General features: G+C 48.1%; 1 protein-coding gene across 1 annotated transcript in view; it reads right to left on the bottom strand.

The window, feature by feature from the left end:
• LOC142931325 (uncharacterized) overlaps window positions 1–18,162 on the bottom strand; it is a 39,994-nt gene that overhangs the window by 8,232 nt on the left and 13,600 nt on the right. The window contains exons 5-8 of the mRNA XM_076075214.1: window positions 13,515–13,676; window positions 3,297–3,482; window positions 1,743–1,814; window positions 494–614 (exon numbers count right to left, since the gene is read on the bottom strand). Coding sequence (XP_075931329.1) covers window positions 494–614; window positions 1,743–1,814; window positions 3,297–3,482; window positions 13,515–13,676 — 541 coding nt within the window. The remainder of the gene's footprint in view (window positions 1–493; window positions 615–1,742; window positions 1,815–3,296; window positions 3,483–13,514; window positions 13,677–18,162) is intronic.

Genomic DNA, 18,162 nt, shown 5'->3' with positions numbered 1-18,162 from the left:
AAGCCATCTGGCTTCCATGAGAGATTCGTTCATGAGGCTATCCACATATACAAGCACAGAGACAATTTCAACCGAGAAGATGGATTCTATCTTAGCAATCATTGGAAAGATTTGATAAATCATTTCAGTTCTTGATTGATTGTTCACGCTTACAGTGGCTTTCAGACAGCATACATAAAAACAAATTTCGTCTCCCCCCTCCTCTTTTCAAAAAATAGATGGACTAGTCCTGGGCAAACTGCCAATCGTTGCGCGTGACGCAAACGATATTTTCTTTATAAATAAATAAATAAATATGCCGTTTTCAAAATAAATTTATGCAAACCGACACACCTGATGATGACCGTTTGAGTTATGGTCGAAACGTCGTGAGAATTTTTTATTGTTTTATATATATTTTGTTATTTTGTTGTTTCTCTTCAACGTGACTTTACCGAAAAAACTAAGAATATGAATTACTGCAGTCACGAAAGCTTTAAATCAAGATATTTACCTTGTCGGAGGGCGACACGCTGCTCCTCTTGTGCCGTCTCCGTGTCTTCGCCCGCTTGTTCACGGACTTTGTCTCCCCGTAGGTCTTGGGGCTCTCGCAAGTGCGGTGCCATTTTTGAGCGCTGTCTGAAAGAACACGGTCGGTTAGTTGAGGTTGGTTGGGTTTCGTGTGGCCACGGCCATATACACTGACGAAGTCACGGGCCGTAGGTAACCCACCCCTGCTCTAAGACGTGTAGGACCGGGTGTCTAGACCTGCTTCTGTACATACACGTACTACTTTGGAACGGCTCGTACAGTGTTGCCAACTCAGCAATTTTGTTGCTCGATTTAGAGGCATTTTTGGGGGTTTACCAAGCGACCAAATTTGAGTGACTTTCTGGGATAATTTTGAGGATTTAGAAGCAATTCCCGCTGCGTATGAATGTACGCCATTACATGACATTTAAAATGGCTCATCGACTCAAAAAAGCGCGCTCTTAGAAATCCTACGTCACTTTGCTATGGCACAGTGTCGAGTGCCATTTATTATAACTAGTCTAGGCATCATGCAGCCTTATTAAGTTAGCAACAATGCTGTCAAACCACTGTGTGCCCATTTTCCCCATTCATATTTGTGGCTGACATGTTTCCAACCTGCGCACGTATCACTGTGCACGTTCTCCGCCGCCTGGTGAGGAAGTTCGTTTAGACAAAAACAGTCAAATCAACTTGAGCAAGGCGCTTACCATCGAATGATAACACAGTACTCGAAGGTGTGCGCATGTTGAATTTATTTCGCATCGTACGTAGCCAATCATGCTAATCGGAGGTGTGGGGGAAGGAGAACAAAAATGTAGCCGTAAAGAAATTCGTTTTGTAACCACTGGTGGTGCACGTGACACACGAAGTGTGTTATATTGTCGGGCTTTCCCGGGTATCCCTTGCAACAGGTGTTGTGTCTCAAGGTGTAAATATAACCATGTACACGCACACAGAGATACGAAGTGCACAAGTACACACAGACAAGCGATACAAAGACAAAGACCCCCCCCTTATAGCCTTAACAGACTGTTGGGGCAAGTGCTGTTAGCGAGCACCTATGAAGGCCGGCATAGCACACGAGGGGGTGGGTGGCCAGCACCACGCCCGGCCGCCTGTCTCCACAGTGGCGATGTTTACACACCGCGCCTGGTCCTCATTTGTGGCTGAGTCAACCTAGGGGAGGCCCAGGACCGGTTGAGCTCACATCCAAAGTCGGAGACACTCACCTTGAAGGACGTGACGGCTTTGTCATACGCCTTGATGAGCGCTGCGTCGTGCCAAATGTCAGAATCGTCACTCTACACGGGACACACAACCACCACCACCATCACCACCACGACCCTTTTGAGTCTTCATCGACCGCACGCGGCACGTTCAGCACGTGCTACGCTCAACACGCAGCACGTGCGACGCTCAGCACGCGGCACGCTCAGCACGCGGCACGCTCAGCACGCGGCACGCTCAGCACGTGCCACACGCTCAGCACGTGCCACGCTCAGCACGCGGCACGTGCTGAGCGTGCCACGTGCGGCGTGCGGCGCGTGCCACGCTCAGCACGCGGCACGCTCAGCACGCGGCACGCTCACCACGTGGCACGCTCAGCACGCGGCACACGCTCGGCACGCGGCACACGCTCAGCACGTGCCACACGCTCAGCACGTGGCACGCTCAGCACGTGGCACGCTCAGCACGCGGCACGCTCAGCATGCGGCGAGACCCACGGCGTTCCCCGACACCCGGAGCGCTGTGCGAGAGAAGTGACGTCCGTCCACTGCAGTACCAGGGCGCGGCGCAGTGCGGCGCTTGTTTTGACCATACTTCACCACGCTGGTACCAGAGCGGGTCTGTGAATGCGGGCGAGTGAAGGCTCGAGTTCCGTACAGTGCTGACACACACGCAATTTGCAGGTTAATTGAATGCAAGTACACCGTCGAAACTGATAGCAAGAGGAAATAATATACCGAGCCAGTGGTAGAAATTCTTCATTTCGAGGGCGGCGAGCGGTGACTCGCATATGACCACCGCTGTTGATTCGCCACAAAGTAGTGCACTGTTGACTTCATTCACACCGCACTGTAGTGTCACTGTACAATGCACGTAAGCCCAACCGTGCACGCGCAGACAGCGCTGTACACGCGTACCGTGCGAACATATCGTCAACAACATAACGTCAATAACACAACAACATAACGTCAATAACACAACAACATAACGTCAATAACATAACGTCAATAACATAACGTCAATAACACAACATAACGTCAATAACATAACGTCAACAACATAACGTCAATAACATAACGTCAATAGCATAACGTCAACAGCATAACGTCAATAACATAACGTCAACAACATAACGTCAATAGCATAACGTCAATAACACAACATAACGTCAATAACACAACAACATAACGTCAACAACATAACGTCAATAACATAACGTCAACAACATAACGTCAATAACATAACGTCAACAACATAACGTCAATAACATAACGTTAATAACATAACGTCAATAACATAACGTCAACAACATAACGTCAATAACAACGTCTTCATTCTGCTTCGCGGTGCACAGCATACAGAAGAAGTGTATCCGACAGCCACGACTCTACTGACGCCACCCACTCTCACCAACCCACACTGAGCAGGCGAGGTGAAGTATGGTCAAGTTAATAAACCCCACGGGGTGTGCAGAGGCCCTCGTATAGCAGTGGACGCGTGGAGCACAAAGAGGAGGGGGTATGGGAGAGGAGGAGCGGGCGCGACTTGTCCATCACCTGCCCCTTCTGGTAGACGACGTCTCCCCGCGACACGGCCATGGACGATGGCGCGAGCGAGCGAGCCCGCAAAGAGGCCCCCCAGGAGCTTTGAAACCTCGCAGGAGAAGCGCGCGACTGAAGGTGGTGGTGGTGGTGGTTGTTGTTGGCGGCGGCGGTGGTGGTGAAGCCAAGCCGGCCGGTTCCCTTACGTAACGAACACAACAGCAGCAGCAAGGAGACACGCTGCTTTAGCTGGGTGTTGTTTATCCGAGCTTATCGAAGGCCGCCTCTCTCGCTGCCTCCTAGTGAAGGGAGCGCGCGCCCCATGTGCGCCCTGAACGCCGCCACCGCAAACCTGCGACTCGCCGCCGGCGGCCATCTTACGCAAGGGAAGCGTCGCCCGCCGCTGTGAATGGGAAAGCCGGCGAATGACGTCATCAACACGTCACCACTTCACCTCCCCCCTCACCACGCCGAAACGGAACACGGGGATTGGGCCAAAGAGGAAAACTCTTCCCTGTGTAAGATGGCCGACAGGAACGCGTACACCGCGGCAGCGCTATGGACCCCGCCCCCTTCTCCCCGTCTCCCACTCCCCCGCCATTATGCTCCCCGCTACCGCTATAGGAGCTGCGCGAGACGCCGCGTGATAAAAATGTTTTATGATTAATTAGGGCGCAACCTCGGTCTGTGACGTAACAAACATAATTGTTGGGGGCGGTGTCAGCTGACGTCACTGGCAGGTATCGAATTTCTAAGCGCGTCACATCCGCGCGTCACATCCGGCGATGACGTTGCAATCATCACAGGCTAAATACACGTGACGCTCGCACGTGACGCTCACACTCCAACTGGCTCCTCGCTGGCAACACGCGTGGTCAAGATGTTGCTGCTGCATGGGGTCAAGGCGTTTGTCATGTTGACCTTGATTCACATTACCGGATTGGTCGATTATAAAGGAGACAGTGCCAACTACCCGACCCCGACTCCATTGTGCACAAAGCCCTACATAGACCCGCTGCCATGCGTTGTGTCACGGCTGATGGGCATTGCGATAGTGATGATGGCTGTGATCCAGATATTCCTGTGGCGTCGTTGGAGCTGTAACCTATCCGACGCCGAGCGTTACAGCGCCATGCTGTGCGAGGACAACGTGAAGCTGCGTCAAAGAACAAGCACGGTGGAAGACGACAACGCCACCCTGAGGGTGAGGGAGGCGGCGACGCGTAAGGACAATGAGGCGTTGCGTCGAAAGATGCTGCTTCAGGAGAGGGCGATGGTGCTGCATCCACAGATGCTGCATGAGGAGAGCCGGCTCGTAGAGAAGGAGAATCAACGGCTGCGTCACGAGAACGAGAAGCTGATTCGCGCCGCAGCCGTCAACGTCAGCACCTCCACCAATGTCACCGACGATAACGACGTGACCGCCACCACCACCGCCACCATTTACACGACGCCAACACCGCCGCCACTATTGCCACCACCGAGACGAAAAAACTTACATTTCGATGACTCAGAAACCCCTTTCATAAAACGATTTAATTTTATAAGTTAAAGAAGCCCAAATAAAACGTCACACATAAAGGCCAAAGACAAAGAACCCCTGTATAGCGGTAACATACTGTTTGGAGAAGGGCTGTTAGTAAGGACGTATGACCTATACGACCGCTCATCACACACACACATGCACACACAAATGGATGCATACTCACGCAAGTGCCTGGCTTCCTAAAGGTTTCCGATCCTGAGGACCCTTTGTAAGTCGAGTGGTTCGTAAGTCGGGATGCAATAATGAACTGTATTTAAATGCACATACCCGTCAGTGTTATAAAATGTGTTATGGTTAAACAAATAAATTCGTTGAAAAATAGTGTTTTTTAAAACATCGGTTTTATTATTAACAATTTCGTTTAACTCACGGTCGACAAGTGCATCAATGTCGCCTGAGACACGTGGCACCTGCTTTTTGTGATCACTGTTACGTTGCATTTATGGCTTTTATTTTGGTGATTTCGAAAACGTTTTATTGGTTTTGGCCATGTTTTCGTTTATTGTAGTACGGAGTTAAGACTGATGGCCTAAATCATAGTTGTCTTGTGGTTGTTATTTGACTTGCATCCCACTGGGATTTTTGCACACAGCGTTGGTGTACGGTGCTATTTCAGGAATATTCTGATGTTTTTTTCCTGGATTTTCTGTTTCCACAGTCACATAGTCACTTTAAGATGTTTTCTTGTTCATGTTTTTGTTTTTTGTTGCGGTTGCACCTGATTCAAGAGCCGAATGGCTCACAGGGCTATACCAAATAAATGGAACTATGAACTATGTGTGAGCCGATTCCACAGTTTAGGGACCGCGGCGTTTTTTGCCTACACAATTATATATAAATAATAAGGCGTCCATACAAAATGTAAATTGCCTTAAAGTAGCGAATTAATTGATGCCAATTTTTATACTGGCATGCATTGTCACCGGATCTGAGTACGTGTGCAAAATGTGGAATTGATTGGACAACGGGAAGTGGACCAAATTTTGATTACAAGATTTGACCACGACAAACAGAGGAATCAAGTTAATTAAAACCATTGAAAAAGGGACGAATTGTTAAGCTTCTAAATAATTATTGTACATTTGCATGTAACACTCTAAAAATAATTCCTGCATAGTAAATGCAACTTAAAATAAAGTAACATATAAAGAAATAAATCCGTTTTGTTTTCGTTACCTTGAGTCCTGATGCTGGCTTGGTTGTGTAGGCGAATTTAATGGTTAATTAAAAGATAGTGACGCAAGCGAGTGTGGTGAAGGGCACCTTTCAGGAAACTTTTCTTGAAATCTTTCTGGAGAGATTGGTCGGGTTGGCTCTGGCTCTCTTTCAACATTCATGAAAAACCTATCAAGGGAAACTTGGACAGAGGCCATATTATTTTGTTCATATATCTTTAAATACAGTGGAAACTCAACCCATCACTGCCAACTCTAGAGACATTGGTGAATCTATATAAGTTAAAGCTTTCGTGACTGCAGTAATTCATATTATTAGCTCTTTCGGTAAAGTCACGTTGAAGGAAAACAATAATATATATAAAACAATAAAAATTCTCACGACGTTTCGACCATAACGCAAACGGTCATCATCAGGTGTGAAAAACCAACGGCAAGAAACATTTGGCGTGTTGCATTTATTTATTTTTAAACGGTGCATTTATTCATTTATTTAATCAATAGTTCACGCTTACGGTGGCTTTCAGACAGCATGCATTAATTTTTCGTCTCCCCCCTCCTCTTTTCAGAACATAGATGGACTCGTCCTTCTAAACAAACTGTCAAATCGCTATCCGTGGCGCTAACGTTTTTTTAAATAAATACAAACACCGTTTGAAAATAAATAAATGCAAACCGCCACTTCTTTCAAATGTTTCTTGCCGTTGGTTTTCACACCTGATGATGACCGTTTGCGTTATGGTCGAAACGTCGTGAGAATTTTTATTGTTTTATATATTTTTTATTGTTTTATTGTTTCCCTTCAACGTGACTTTACCGAAAGAGCTAAGAATATGAATCAGAATCAGAAAGGGTTTTATTCGCCATGAAAGTTCACACCGACACGGAATTTACTTTGGCAGGATGGTGCATACATTCAACATATAGGAATCTAAAATCTTAAATAAGTTTTAAACAAGTCTTACTGTAATAATAAGGGTTAAAAGTCTAACTAACACCAAGGGGCTGAAGTATATAAAATTGAATAAATATCGAATATAAAATAGCTTTAAGATATAATTTAAAAATAAATACAAATAGGTTAACATAGTTAATATCGGCAAGGTGTCATTATGTAGATAAAATGTAGAATCTACATGAGTTAGGATTTTGAACCTCAAAAATAGTCAAGCCAGTTTCAAAATACCGGAAATCTTTTTCTCAGTGACGTCAACTTAATCTGTAAACTCTTCTGCCTCCAGTTACATGAGATCCTCATTGGTCCTATCTTGTGAATGAACTTTATCGGCCTCAATCTCCTGCTCAATTTGCTTTCCCAATCCAACGATTTTTGTCAATGACTGTGGACATTGTTTCCTCAACCCCCCTGAAATAATTCACATATTGAGAGCAAAGCTTTTTCCAAACACCATTCATGTTTGTCTGCTGCACCTCATTCCAAGGCCCTGGAATGAGGGGACTGCCCGCATACAACAACAGCAGCCACTATAAATTAGCCAGGCAGGTGCTTTCTTTTGGTGGGCAGAGTGATGGCAATGCCACAACTCTTCGTGGCAACCCTGTAGGTTCAGCCACCCGTGCACTTGCTTTGGTCAGGAGGTACAGATACACGAAGTGAGACATATCGACAGAGACACACGGACACGGAGCTGCCAGGCGCGGTTCGTCCTCCCTAGGCGCGTTGGGGCGCTGCCCCAACTAGCTGGAGAAGATGAAATTATTTCTCAAATAAAAAAAAAAATACTTTTATATGAATCTATTTATTTTGATTTAAAGCTTTCGTGACTGCAGTAATTCATATTCTTAGCTCTTTCGGTAAAGTAACGTTGAAGGGAAACAATAAAATAAATATTGTTTTATATATTTTATTGTTTCCCTTCAACATGACTTTACCGAAAGAGCTAAGAATATAAATCGTCTTGTGTTTAAAAATATGATTGTTTCAACGTGAATTGCTTAATGAAGGTAACATTTTAAATTCGCATTTGAAACCGCTGCATAGCCAGTGTGATTTGTGCCTCGGGGAGGTCTCGGGGCGGCTGTGAAGGCGTCCGAGTGAGAGGTTTCCCACTTCAGTCGTTGCCATTCGCTTCTGATTTCAGCCACTGCGTTTGACACCCATTCAGGGCGGTGCATAAGACGCACGTGGCTGCAGTGAGACGATGTCACAGCGCTCGGTGGCACTGCGAAAATATTTAATAGAGCAGCAGGTCACGGTTTTTGGCAGTGTCAAAGGGTTGTTGTTGTAGTAGTGTGGACTTGAGAGGGTAATGGGGACAGCATTTGAGTGTTTTGTTATTTTGTGTCGTATTGTTTATAAATGCCCACCGTTGCGAGATAGGACAGTTCAAGAAGTACTTTCACGGGGGTGCCGATAACATGACGAGGTTTTCTTCGTGAGAACGCCGCCGTTACAGGCGTCACTCACGACAGCCCCACCTCGTGGACATGTCACGAGCCGCCTCTAGCAGCTGCACAAACACAAGAACAACAACCGCCATTCGCCACTAAGTGGCGGTGACGTCAACACGACGCTTGTGCCAGGCCATGTGCACCTTGAGGCACGAACACAGACACACAAACGCGGAGACGCAGCGATTTAATGGATGAACGAGCTTTCTAAATCTCGTTTCAATGGTCACTTTTATTCAATAAACTATGTTCAATGAGTTTAACACGTAGGCTTTCGCGACCCATATTATCCATAATAAAGGTTTTGTTTTGGGTCACGTAAATATCAATGCGTTGTGAAACCCGCACAAGTTGTGCATATTCCCAGTCGTTTTCTCAAGTCGTGCATCCTCCCTCACGCACTTAGCCAGTTCGTTGTAGGCAACTTTTATTTTACACTCGAATTAATCTGGAGCTGTGCCCTCTACCAGAAGAAACTCGACTCCCAGAGACCACTCTCGGTTGATGGTGGTGAAGAAGCCAAGGCTGTCGGTCCCTTACGTAATTAATACTGCAACAACAACAAGGAGACACGTGAGTTGGTTGTCATTGGTGGTTATTGGCAGTGGAAGGCCGCGTGTCTTGCTGCCTCAGAGAGAAGAGAAAGGCGCTGGAATGCGACGAGAAAAAAACTGCCCTGCAACTTCAAACGATTGTCACCAGCGGCCATCTTACGTGAGGGAAGCGTCGCCCGTTGTGGTGAACGGGAAATCCGGCGATTACGTCTTCAACACGCCCCCCCCTTCACCTCCCCCCGTTTCCCCCCCCCCACCCCCGTTATCCTCCCCGCAGGGGCGCTGCGCGAGACGAGACGCCGCGTGAGGCAAAATAAATAGAGCGCGGCACGGTATGTGACGTCACTAATCCAATTTGGGGGCGGGGTCAGCGCGTCACATCCGGCGATGACGTCGCAATCGTCACAGGCTTAATAAACACGTGGCGCTCACACGCAAGCCTCACACCTGACCTGGCTTCGCGTTGGCAACACTTCATGGCAAGATGCTGCTCCTGCATGTAGTCATACCGTTTGTCGCGTTGCTCTTGATTCACTTTTCCAGATTGGTTAAATACAAAGGAGGAGGCAGTGTCAACTACCCGACTCCATTGGTCACAAAGCCCAACACAGACCCCTTGCCATGCGTTGTGTCACAGCAGCTCATGGCCGTTGCGATAGTGATGATGGCTGTGATCCAGATATTCCTGTGGCGACGTTGGAGCTGTAACCTATCCAACACCGAGCGTTACAGCGCCATGCTGTGCGAGGAAAACGTGAAGCTGCGTCAAAGAAGAAGCACGGTGGAAGACGACAACGCATTCCTCAGGTTCAGGGAGGCGGAGATGCGTAAAGACAATGAGGCGTTGCGTCTAGAGATACTGCTTCGGGAGAACGCAATGGTGCTGAATCCACAGATGCTGCGTGAAAAGAACTGGCTCGTAAAGAAGGAGAATCAACGGCTGCGTCACGAGAACGAGAAGCTGATTCGTGCCGCAGCCGCCCACGCCGCCACGGCCAACGTCACCGTCTCCGCCAATGCCGCCGACGCTCCCACCGCCGCGAACGCCGACGCCGATGACGCCACCACCGCCGCTATCACGACTAACGAGGAGACCTCCTTTGCTGCCACGGCCAACACCACATCGTCCACCAATGCCTCAGACGCTCCCACCGCCTCGAACGCCGACGCTGATGACGCTACCGCCTCTATCGCCGCCACTGACACCCCCACCGCCAACGTCACCAACAAGACCAAGAAGCTTAAATTTCGATGTCTCAGAAACTTCTTTCGTAAACGCTTCAATTTGACACGTCTAAGAGCCCGAATAAAAACATCACCCACATAAAGGCAAAAGATAAAGGACCTCTGTATAGCCTTAACAGACTGTTTGGATAATGGCTGTTAGCAAGGACGTATGACGTACACGACCACTCCTCACACACACATGGACACACACGCACGTGGCTGACTTACTAATGGGTTCTGTTCCTGAGGACCCTTCGTAAGTCGAATGGTTTGTCAGTCAGGAAGCAATAATGTACTGTATTTAAATGCACATAACTGTCGGTGTCATAAAATGTTATGGTTAAACAAAAAAAGGGAAGCACTGTTAAGCTTATAAATAATTATTGTATATTTGCATGTAACACTCTAAAAAATGTACTGTATGGTAAATACAACTTTAAATAAAGTAACATAAAAAGAAATTCGTTTTGTTTTCGTTACCTTGAGTCCTGATGCTGGCTTGGTTGTGTAGGAGAAATTGTTAATTAAAATAATTTTGAGTTAAAGCTTTGGTGACTGCAGTAATTCATATTCTTAGCTCTTTCGGTAAAGTCACGTTGAAGGGAAACAATAAAGTAATAAAAAATATAAAATAAAATTCTCACGTTTCGACTGCAACACAAACGGCAACATTTGAAAAAAAATTTCTTGCCGTTGGTTTTCACACCTGATGATGACTACTTGTGTTGCAGTCGAAACGTCGTGAGAATTTTATTGTTTTATATTTTATTGTTTTATTGTTTCCCAAAAGAACCAAGAATATGAATCACTGCAGTCACGAAAGTTTAAATAAAAATAAAGGTCTTGTTTTGGGTCGCGTAAATATCAATGCGTCGTGAAACCCGCACAAGTTGTGCATATTCCCAGTTGTTTTCTCTGGAGCTGTGCCCTCTACCAGAAGAAACTCGACTCCCAGAGACCACTCTCGGTTGATGGTGGTGAAGAAGCCAAGGCTGTCGGTCCCTTACGTAATTAATACTGCAACAACAAGGAGACACGTGAGTTGGTTGTCATTGGTGGTTATTGGCAGTGGAAGGCCGCGTGTCTTGCTGCCTCAGAGAGAAGAGAAAGGCGCTGGAATGCGACGAGAAAAAAAACTGCCCAGCAACTTCAAACTCGCAAACGACTGTCACCAGCGGCCGTCTTACGTAAGCGAAGCGTCGCCCGTTGTTGTGAACGGGAAAGCCGGCGATGACGTTATCAACACGCGACCCCCCCCTTCACCTCTCCGTCCCCACGACGCCGTGAGGGGACACAGGGATTGGCAAAAGCGAGAAACTTTTCCCTGTGTAAGATGGCCGACAGCAACGCGTACACCGTGGCATCGCTCCCGACCCCCCTACTGTCCCCCCACCCCCCACCGTTATCCTCCCCGCTACCGCTAGGGGCGCTGCACGAAAACCGCGCGAGTTAAAATAAATAAATAAGTAGGGCGCGCCTCGGTCTGTGACATCACAGACCCCATGATTTTGGGGGGTTGGGGTGGTCAGCTGACGTGCCCGGCCGGTGTCGGATTCTAACCGCGTCACATCCGGCGATGACGTCACATTCGTCACAGGCTAAATACACGTGACGCTCACATGCGATGCTCACACTCGAACTTGGCTTCTGTGGCAAGATGTTGCTCCTGCATGGAGTCAAGGCGTTCGTCATATTGACCTTGATTCACATTACCGGATTGGTCGATTATAAAGGAGACAGTGCCAACTAGCCGACCCCGACTCCATTGTGCACAAAGCCCTACATAGACCCGCTGCCATGCGTTGTGTCACGGCTGATGGGCATTGCGATAGTGATGATGGCTGTGATCCAGATATTCCTGTGGCATCATTGGAGCTGTAACCTATCCGACGCCGAGCGTTACAGCGCCATGCTGTGCGAGGACAACGTGAAGCTGCGTCAAAGAACAAGCACGGTGGAAGACGACAACGCCACCCTGAGGGTGAGGGAGGCGGCGACGCGTAAGGACAATGAGGCGTTGCGTCGACAGATGCTGCTTCAGGAGAGGGCGATGGTGCTGCATCCACAGATGCTGCATGAGGAGAGCCGGCTCGTAGAGAAGGAGAATCAACGGCTGCGTCACGAGAACGAGAAGCTGATTTGCGCCGCAGCCGTCAACGTCAGCACATCCACCAATGTCACGGACACTCCCAACGCCGCGAACGCCAACACCAACAATGCCATCACCACGACGCCAACACCGCCGCCACTAATGCCATTGCCAAGACGAAGAAACTTTCATTTTTATGGCTCAGAAACCTCTTTCATTCAACTATTTCATTTTAAAAGTTAGAAAGCCCGAATTAAAACATCACACACAAAGGCAAAAGACAAAGAACCCCCGCATAGCCTTCACAGACTATTTGGACAAGGGCTCTTAGCAAGGACGTATAACCTACACGACCGCTCCTCACACAAAGACTGTAGGGGCAAGTGCTGTTAGCGAGCACCTATGAAGGCCGGAACGGTACACGAGTGGGTGGGTGGCCAGCACCACGCCCGACTGCCTTTGTCTCCCCAGTGGCGATGTTTACACCGCACCAGGTACTCATTTGAGGCTGAGTCGACCTAGGGGAGGCCCGGGACCGGTTCAGATAATCGTCACTGTTGGCCGCGAGCGGGAATTGAACCCGCGTCGCCAGGATCATAGCGCAGCGCGCTAACAGCTACACTATCGCTCACACACACATGGACACACACATGGACACACACACAAGTGGCTGACTTACTAATGGGTTCTGTTCCTGAAGACCCTTCATAAGTAGAATGGTTCTTAAGTCGGGACGAGATAATTTACTGTATTTAAATGCACATACCTGTAAGTGTTATAAAATGTGTTATGGTTAAACAAAAAAGGGAAGCATTGTTAGGCATAAAAATAACAATAATTGTACATTTGCCTGTAACACTGTAAAAAATATACTGTATGGGGAATACAACTCAAAATAAAGTTACGTGAAAATAAATTAATCCGATTTGTTTTCGTTACCTTGAGTCTAGTCACGTGGTAACACTGTGGTGGTATTGTGAGTAATGTATCACGTGGTAACACTGTGGGGGTATTGTGAGTAATGTATCATGTGGTAACACTGAGAGCCGCTTTAGGGGGTATTTGGCCTACTCTTTCACACGCTTTCCCCCAAGATGTGCGACCTGCCGATCGATTAACCGCTCTAGTCGGCATGTAACAATCGCTTTTAATTCCTCGCCTAACAACAGTCGCTCATTCGTATGACACACACGGCAACGCTCAAGTGTCCCACCAGGCGAATGTGCTCACGTAAGGTGGAAAGCCAGGGAAGGGGGGAGGATGGGACAAGGGTGGCGACGGGTAGGCCCACGGTGGGACGCTCTGCTTCTGCTTGTGACCCTTCTTCCGTTCTCCGTGCCCACCCTTGGGTCTGCCTGGCATCTCGTAGTCGTCGGCGGAGGGGGCACTCTCCTGCGGCGTCGGCGCACACACGGGAACGCACATCGGAGAGACGCTTTCGCGCGATTCTGCATTCCTTAAATGACTATGGCTTGACCTCGTATAACGGACCGTGCTCATAACGACAGCCCGTTTATTACGAGCATAGCTGCAGTGGCGTTAATTCTCGTGTCGATTCGCATACTTCCACACAGCGTCCGGGTTACCTTAGCCACCCTACATATATAACGATCATGCTCGCTGCCAAACATCCAATCATTGATGGGTTTTTCTTTTGTATTCTATGAATAATGTACACATGTACCTGCCTGTACTCATGTTTTAATTTAGTATTTGTTTAGGATGCCTGTTCAAATAAACCATTAGATATACACAGGGACACATTGACGCTGTCACGTGTTTCCTCAAGGTCCAGTTTAAGTTTTCATTCCAGGTTCGCTAGTGGTTCGTTCTAAAGAGGTAATATCTGTATTTACATAACATTCAATATGGGCCTTGAAACGACGCACTGCATTGTTGGCACAGCATGTACTTCCACAATGACAGAGATCCCCCGCATAGCCTTTAACAGACTGTTGGGGCAAATGCTGTTTGAGAGCATCTATTAATGCCGGCACAGCACGCGATGGAGATGGTTGGCCAGCACAATGCTTGGCTGACCTTGTTTCCTCAAATGTGGATATTTACACACAGCACCAGGTGACTATTTAAGGCTGAGACAACCTAGGGGAGGCACAGGAAAAGATTAAATATTAGCCACTGTTATTGGTCGAACTCAATTCGTCGGGTTCGGGGCGTAGTGCACTCAACCGCACCACCACTGTACTTCCATTGGCACACATAAAAGACAAAGATCTTCTAGAATTCTAAACCATGTGGCAGACGAGTTTGTCATCTGACTTAAAAATCGATCAAAATTGCCTTCAAGAAACGGCTTTTCTTCATGTTTTTACTTCTCTTCAAATGCAACGCATTTGGTTCAACGACGCTCCACAGCTTTAATTCCCCACGCAGAAAAAAATCTTCGTCTTGCCAATCAACCTACTCGTATTGTTACGCTCCAACAGAAGGGCACCTCCTCACCTCCACCCTCGGTAACACGGCTGAATAAAACATCGGGCTGGGTCCACGTCCTGGCGAGAGCCACGTAGCTGCCAACGTTTAGGGGTTAGGCTGCTTTTTTTCACAAATGTATCAAAAACTTCCTTTCCACCGCAATGAATGATTTATGCTATAATTTACAGCCCTTTATGAAACCCTCTTGACAGATGAAGGTCTCACCATGCCGTATTGGGTCATGGGGGGGAGTTGTTTGACCATACATCGCCATTTTGGTTTGTGCAAGATGGTCAATGTGGTCCCAGGACTGGTCTTGAAAAGTTACAAGTTTAAGCCTTGGGGGAGAGGGGGGGGCGTCGGGTTTTTGCACCACTGGCTCAGAGCAAATGAACATTTGCCCCATTGCATGTTTTGAGCAGGAAAGGCAGCTCAACTCTCAACGAATCGATTCATCCGAATCCATCACAGCCCCGCCGCCCCGGCTCACCTTGCCAGCCCGGGACGCCGGGTCGGCGTCGCAGCTCGCGGCCGCGTCGCTCTCCCCGCCGGCGCCGGCGGCAGACTCCGCCGCTGGCGGCAGAAGATCGGAGAGCTTCAGCTCATCCTCGTTGCCGTAGCCCGTGAAGACCACGACGCACGTGCCGGCGCTGGCTTCCACCGACTTGATTGTGGCGTCGTAGACCACGCCATCCTCGGACCAGGCAGCCTGGCACAGGTCGCCCGGCCTCCAATGGCACGCGAGAGGTTGGCACAGAGACGGGCAACGATTGACCCCGTCTAGCCGACGCGTGCCACTGGAGCAAGCGCTGTTGGCACACCTACGAAGGACGGCAAGGCGCAACAAGGCGGCGATGCGGCCAGCACCATGCCTGGCTGCCTCAAGTCTCCACAAAGTAAACCGCTGTAGTCTGCGCTCCACCAACGGAAGAAAAGCAAAACTACATTAACTCTCTCCTGAAGAGCTCCCGTGGCTGGAAGACCTCGACATCAGCATTTAGCTGAGGAAAATTGCCATCCGCAGGACTGTGTATGCTTACGTACGATTTGTGTTCCTTGTTCTCAGTGTCGTTGCAGCGGGGAACACTCAAAGGGACCGTTTGGCTAACCATCAAACTTTTGGCTCGATTTTTCACTGTGCACTTTCAGATGCGCTTCTGCGGCCATCTGGAACGCTCTTCCTTTCCGATATTAGGAAGCCACTGGAGCTACGCACTTTTACATCTAGACTGAAAACTAATTTCTTTAGAAGTGCTTTTTGTGTTCAGTTTCTTGTACTTCCCCCGCACCTCTGACTAGCGCGGTTGGCTATGTACGGTGCGAAACGTCGTGAGAATTTTAGTGTTTTATTTTTATTATTTCCCTTCTACGTGACTTTACCGAAAGAACCAAGAATATGGTGCGAAAGCAGTTCAACATACATACATGAGAATCTTTATTTAGACTGGAGGAATTCGATGAGCTATGAAGCTCATTTTCACAGATGGTCCAGAATGGGGAGCTCAGCAAGGTACAACAGCAAAAAATACAAATGAAATGATAGGAGTGAAAAATAAAGAAAATGGTTAGCAAGTCACTAAATATAAAAAAAAGAATTTATTAATTACGGGAGTCCGATTTATCAAGCTTGGGCAAGGCAGCAAAAAACAACAAAACAATCCCAGACCACACCGAGATAACACCACACAGTAGCAGTCTCTCAATAAAATGGCACATTAACACTGAGCTCGCATCTGGCTACAGCTCCAAATGGCTCACACGGTGGAGCCTAAACAGACTGAGAGTGGATTTCGGCAGAAGCAACTCTCTCACGAAATCATGGGGGGTTTCTACTGTTGTATATGCCCCCCTTTCCATCTTAATATTAACAAGTAATTTTTCAATACATATAGATACATATTTCTATTGTTTCTTTTAATTTTAATAATGAATAAAAACACCAAACCAGGCCTCAGCATGGCATGTGGAGGTCATATTTACCTTGACCCACTAACACGATTTTGACGTTCAGAGCCCTCCCAGGGTCAGAGGGAGCAGATAGAGAGCAGAGCGCAGCGGATTGCAAGGGGCTGACGTAAACACAAAGCCAGGGTCACTGGGAGGTTGCGTTAGCCTAGGTCTAGTTAAGTCAAAAAAGCTAATTGGTTCTGCATTACTATCAAAGTAACTTAAAGTCGGAATTTAACGACAGGGTAGGCTAAAGTTATTGATCTTCACACCCACTTCAATTGAACCCTGCCACAAGCTACGTCAATGTAACCATCACCCGTCTATTAATTTAATATGAAATGTATTTCCATATTTTTATAATTTCTATACGACTTGACCCGAAACGTATAACAATCAGGTTTTCCTAAGTCAACATAAATGCTCTAGCCTCCACCCATACGCAAATAATAAGCAGGGTTAAAGAGTAGAGAGGAAAAGAAATGCAAGCGCACAGCAAAACTGCAACGTAAGCAAAGGGCGATGTTAAACCCAGGGTCGGAGAGAAAGGGAAATCCCGGCCGTCTTTGTATCCCTGCAGCGCGGGGTAGGAGTGTGTATACGCTTGGGGAAACACGAGTCAAACACCACAACGAGAAGCTGACTCAGACCTTGGATTGATACAGAATCATAACTGTGGAACTCTGATGAAATGAAATGTTAACTTAAAACTGTTTAACCATTTCTTTGTGCGTCGGTGAAAGTCAGAGGGAATATCGCCCCTCCCTCCAGGTTGTGCACCCAGACAGAGAGGCGCCTTCGAGACAATTTATAACATTTGATTGTTTTACTTGTGGGTTTTATGGTAGGAGTATGACAACGGAATATACCGTGGGTGATGCACAAGGACACACACTGACACACGTACGGACACACACGGACACAGATACATACGGACAAATCATGACACAGCAAAAATCGAAAGAAACCCCGCCTTGTGGGCAGGATCCAAGTGAAGGGATTTTTGGGCATAAAAAGAGGATCCTGAGCATTGAAACCTCAGTTCGACCGGGGCGGGGGGTCGGCTCACCAGGGTTCGACCGGGGGGTCGACTCTCGGGAGACAGTTCGACTCGGAGGAGCAACTCGGAAGAGTTCGACAGGAGTGGGTCGGCTCACCAGAGTTCGACCGGGGGGGGGGTCGGCTCACCAGAGTTCGACCGGGGGGTCGACTCTCGGGAGACAGTTCGACTCGGAGGAGCAACTCGGAACAGTTCGACCGGAGGGGGTCGGCTCACCAGAGTTCGACCAGTGGGTCGACTCTCGGGAGACAGTTTGACTCGGAGGTCGGAACTCGGGGAGTTCGACCAGGGGGGTCGGAACTCGGGGCGGTTCGACACGGGAGAGAGTTCGACCAGTGGGTCAGCTCAGGAGCAGTCCAATCGGGAACGAGAGCAACAGGTCGCCAGCCGGCGAGCTGCAGAGCAGGGGGCGGCGAGCAGAAGCCAAAGTGGCCC

The sequence above is a fragment of the Petromyzon marinus genome, chromosome 52 (assembly GCF_048934315.1).
Source record: "Petromyzon marinus isolate PM22_M1 ecotype Great Lakes invasive population chromosome 52, UKy_Petmar_22M1.pri1.0, whole genome shotgun sequence".
Classification (NCBI taxonomy): Eukaryota; Metazoa; Chordata; class Hyperoartia; order Petromyzontiformes; family Petromyzontidae; genus Petromyzon; species Petromyzon marinus.
The sequence above is the reverse complement of the archived record's forward strand: the minus strand, read 5'-3'. Positions and strand labels throughout refer to the sequence as shown.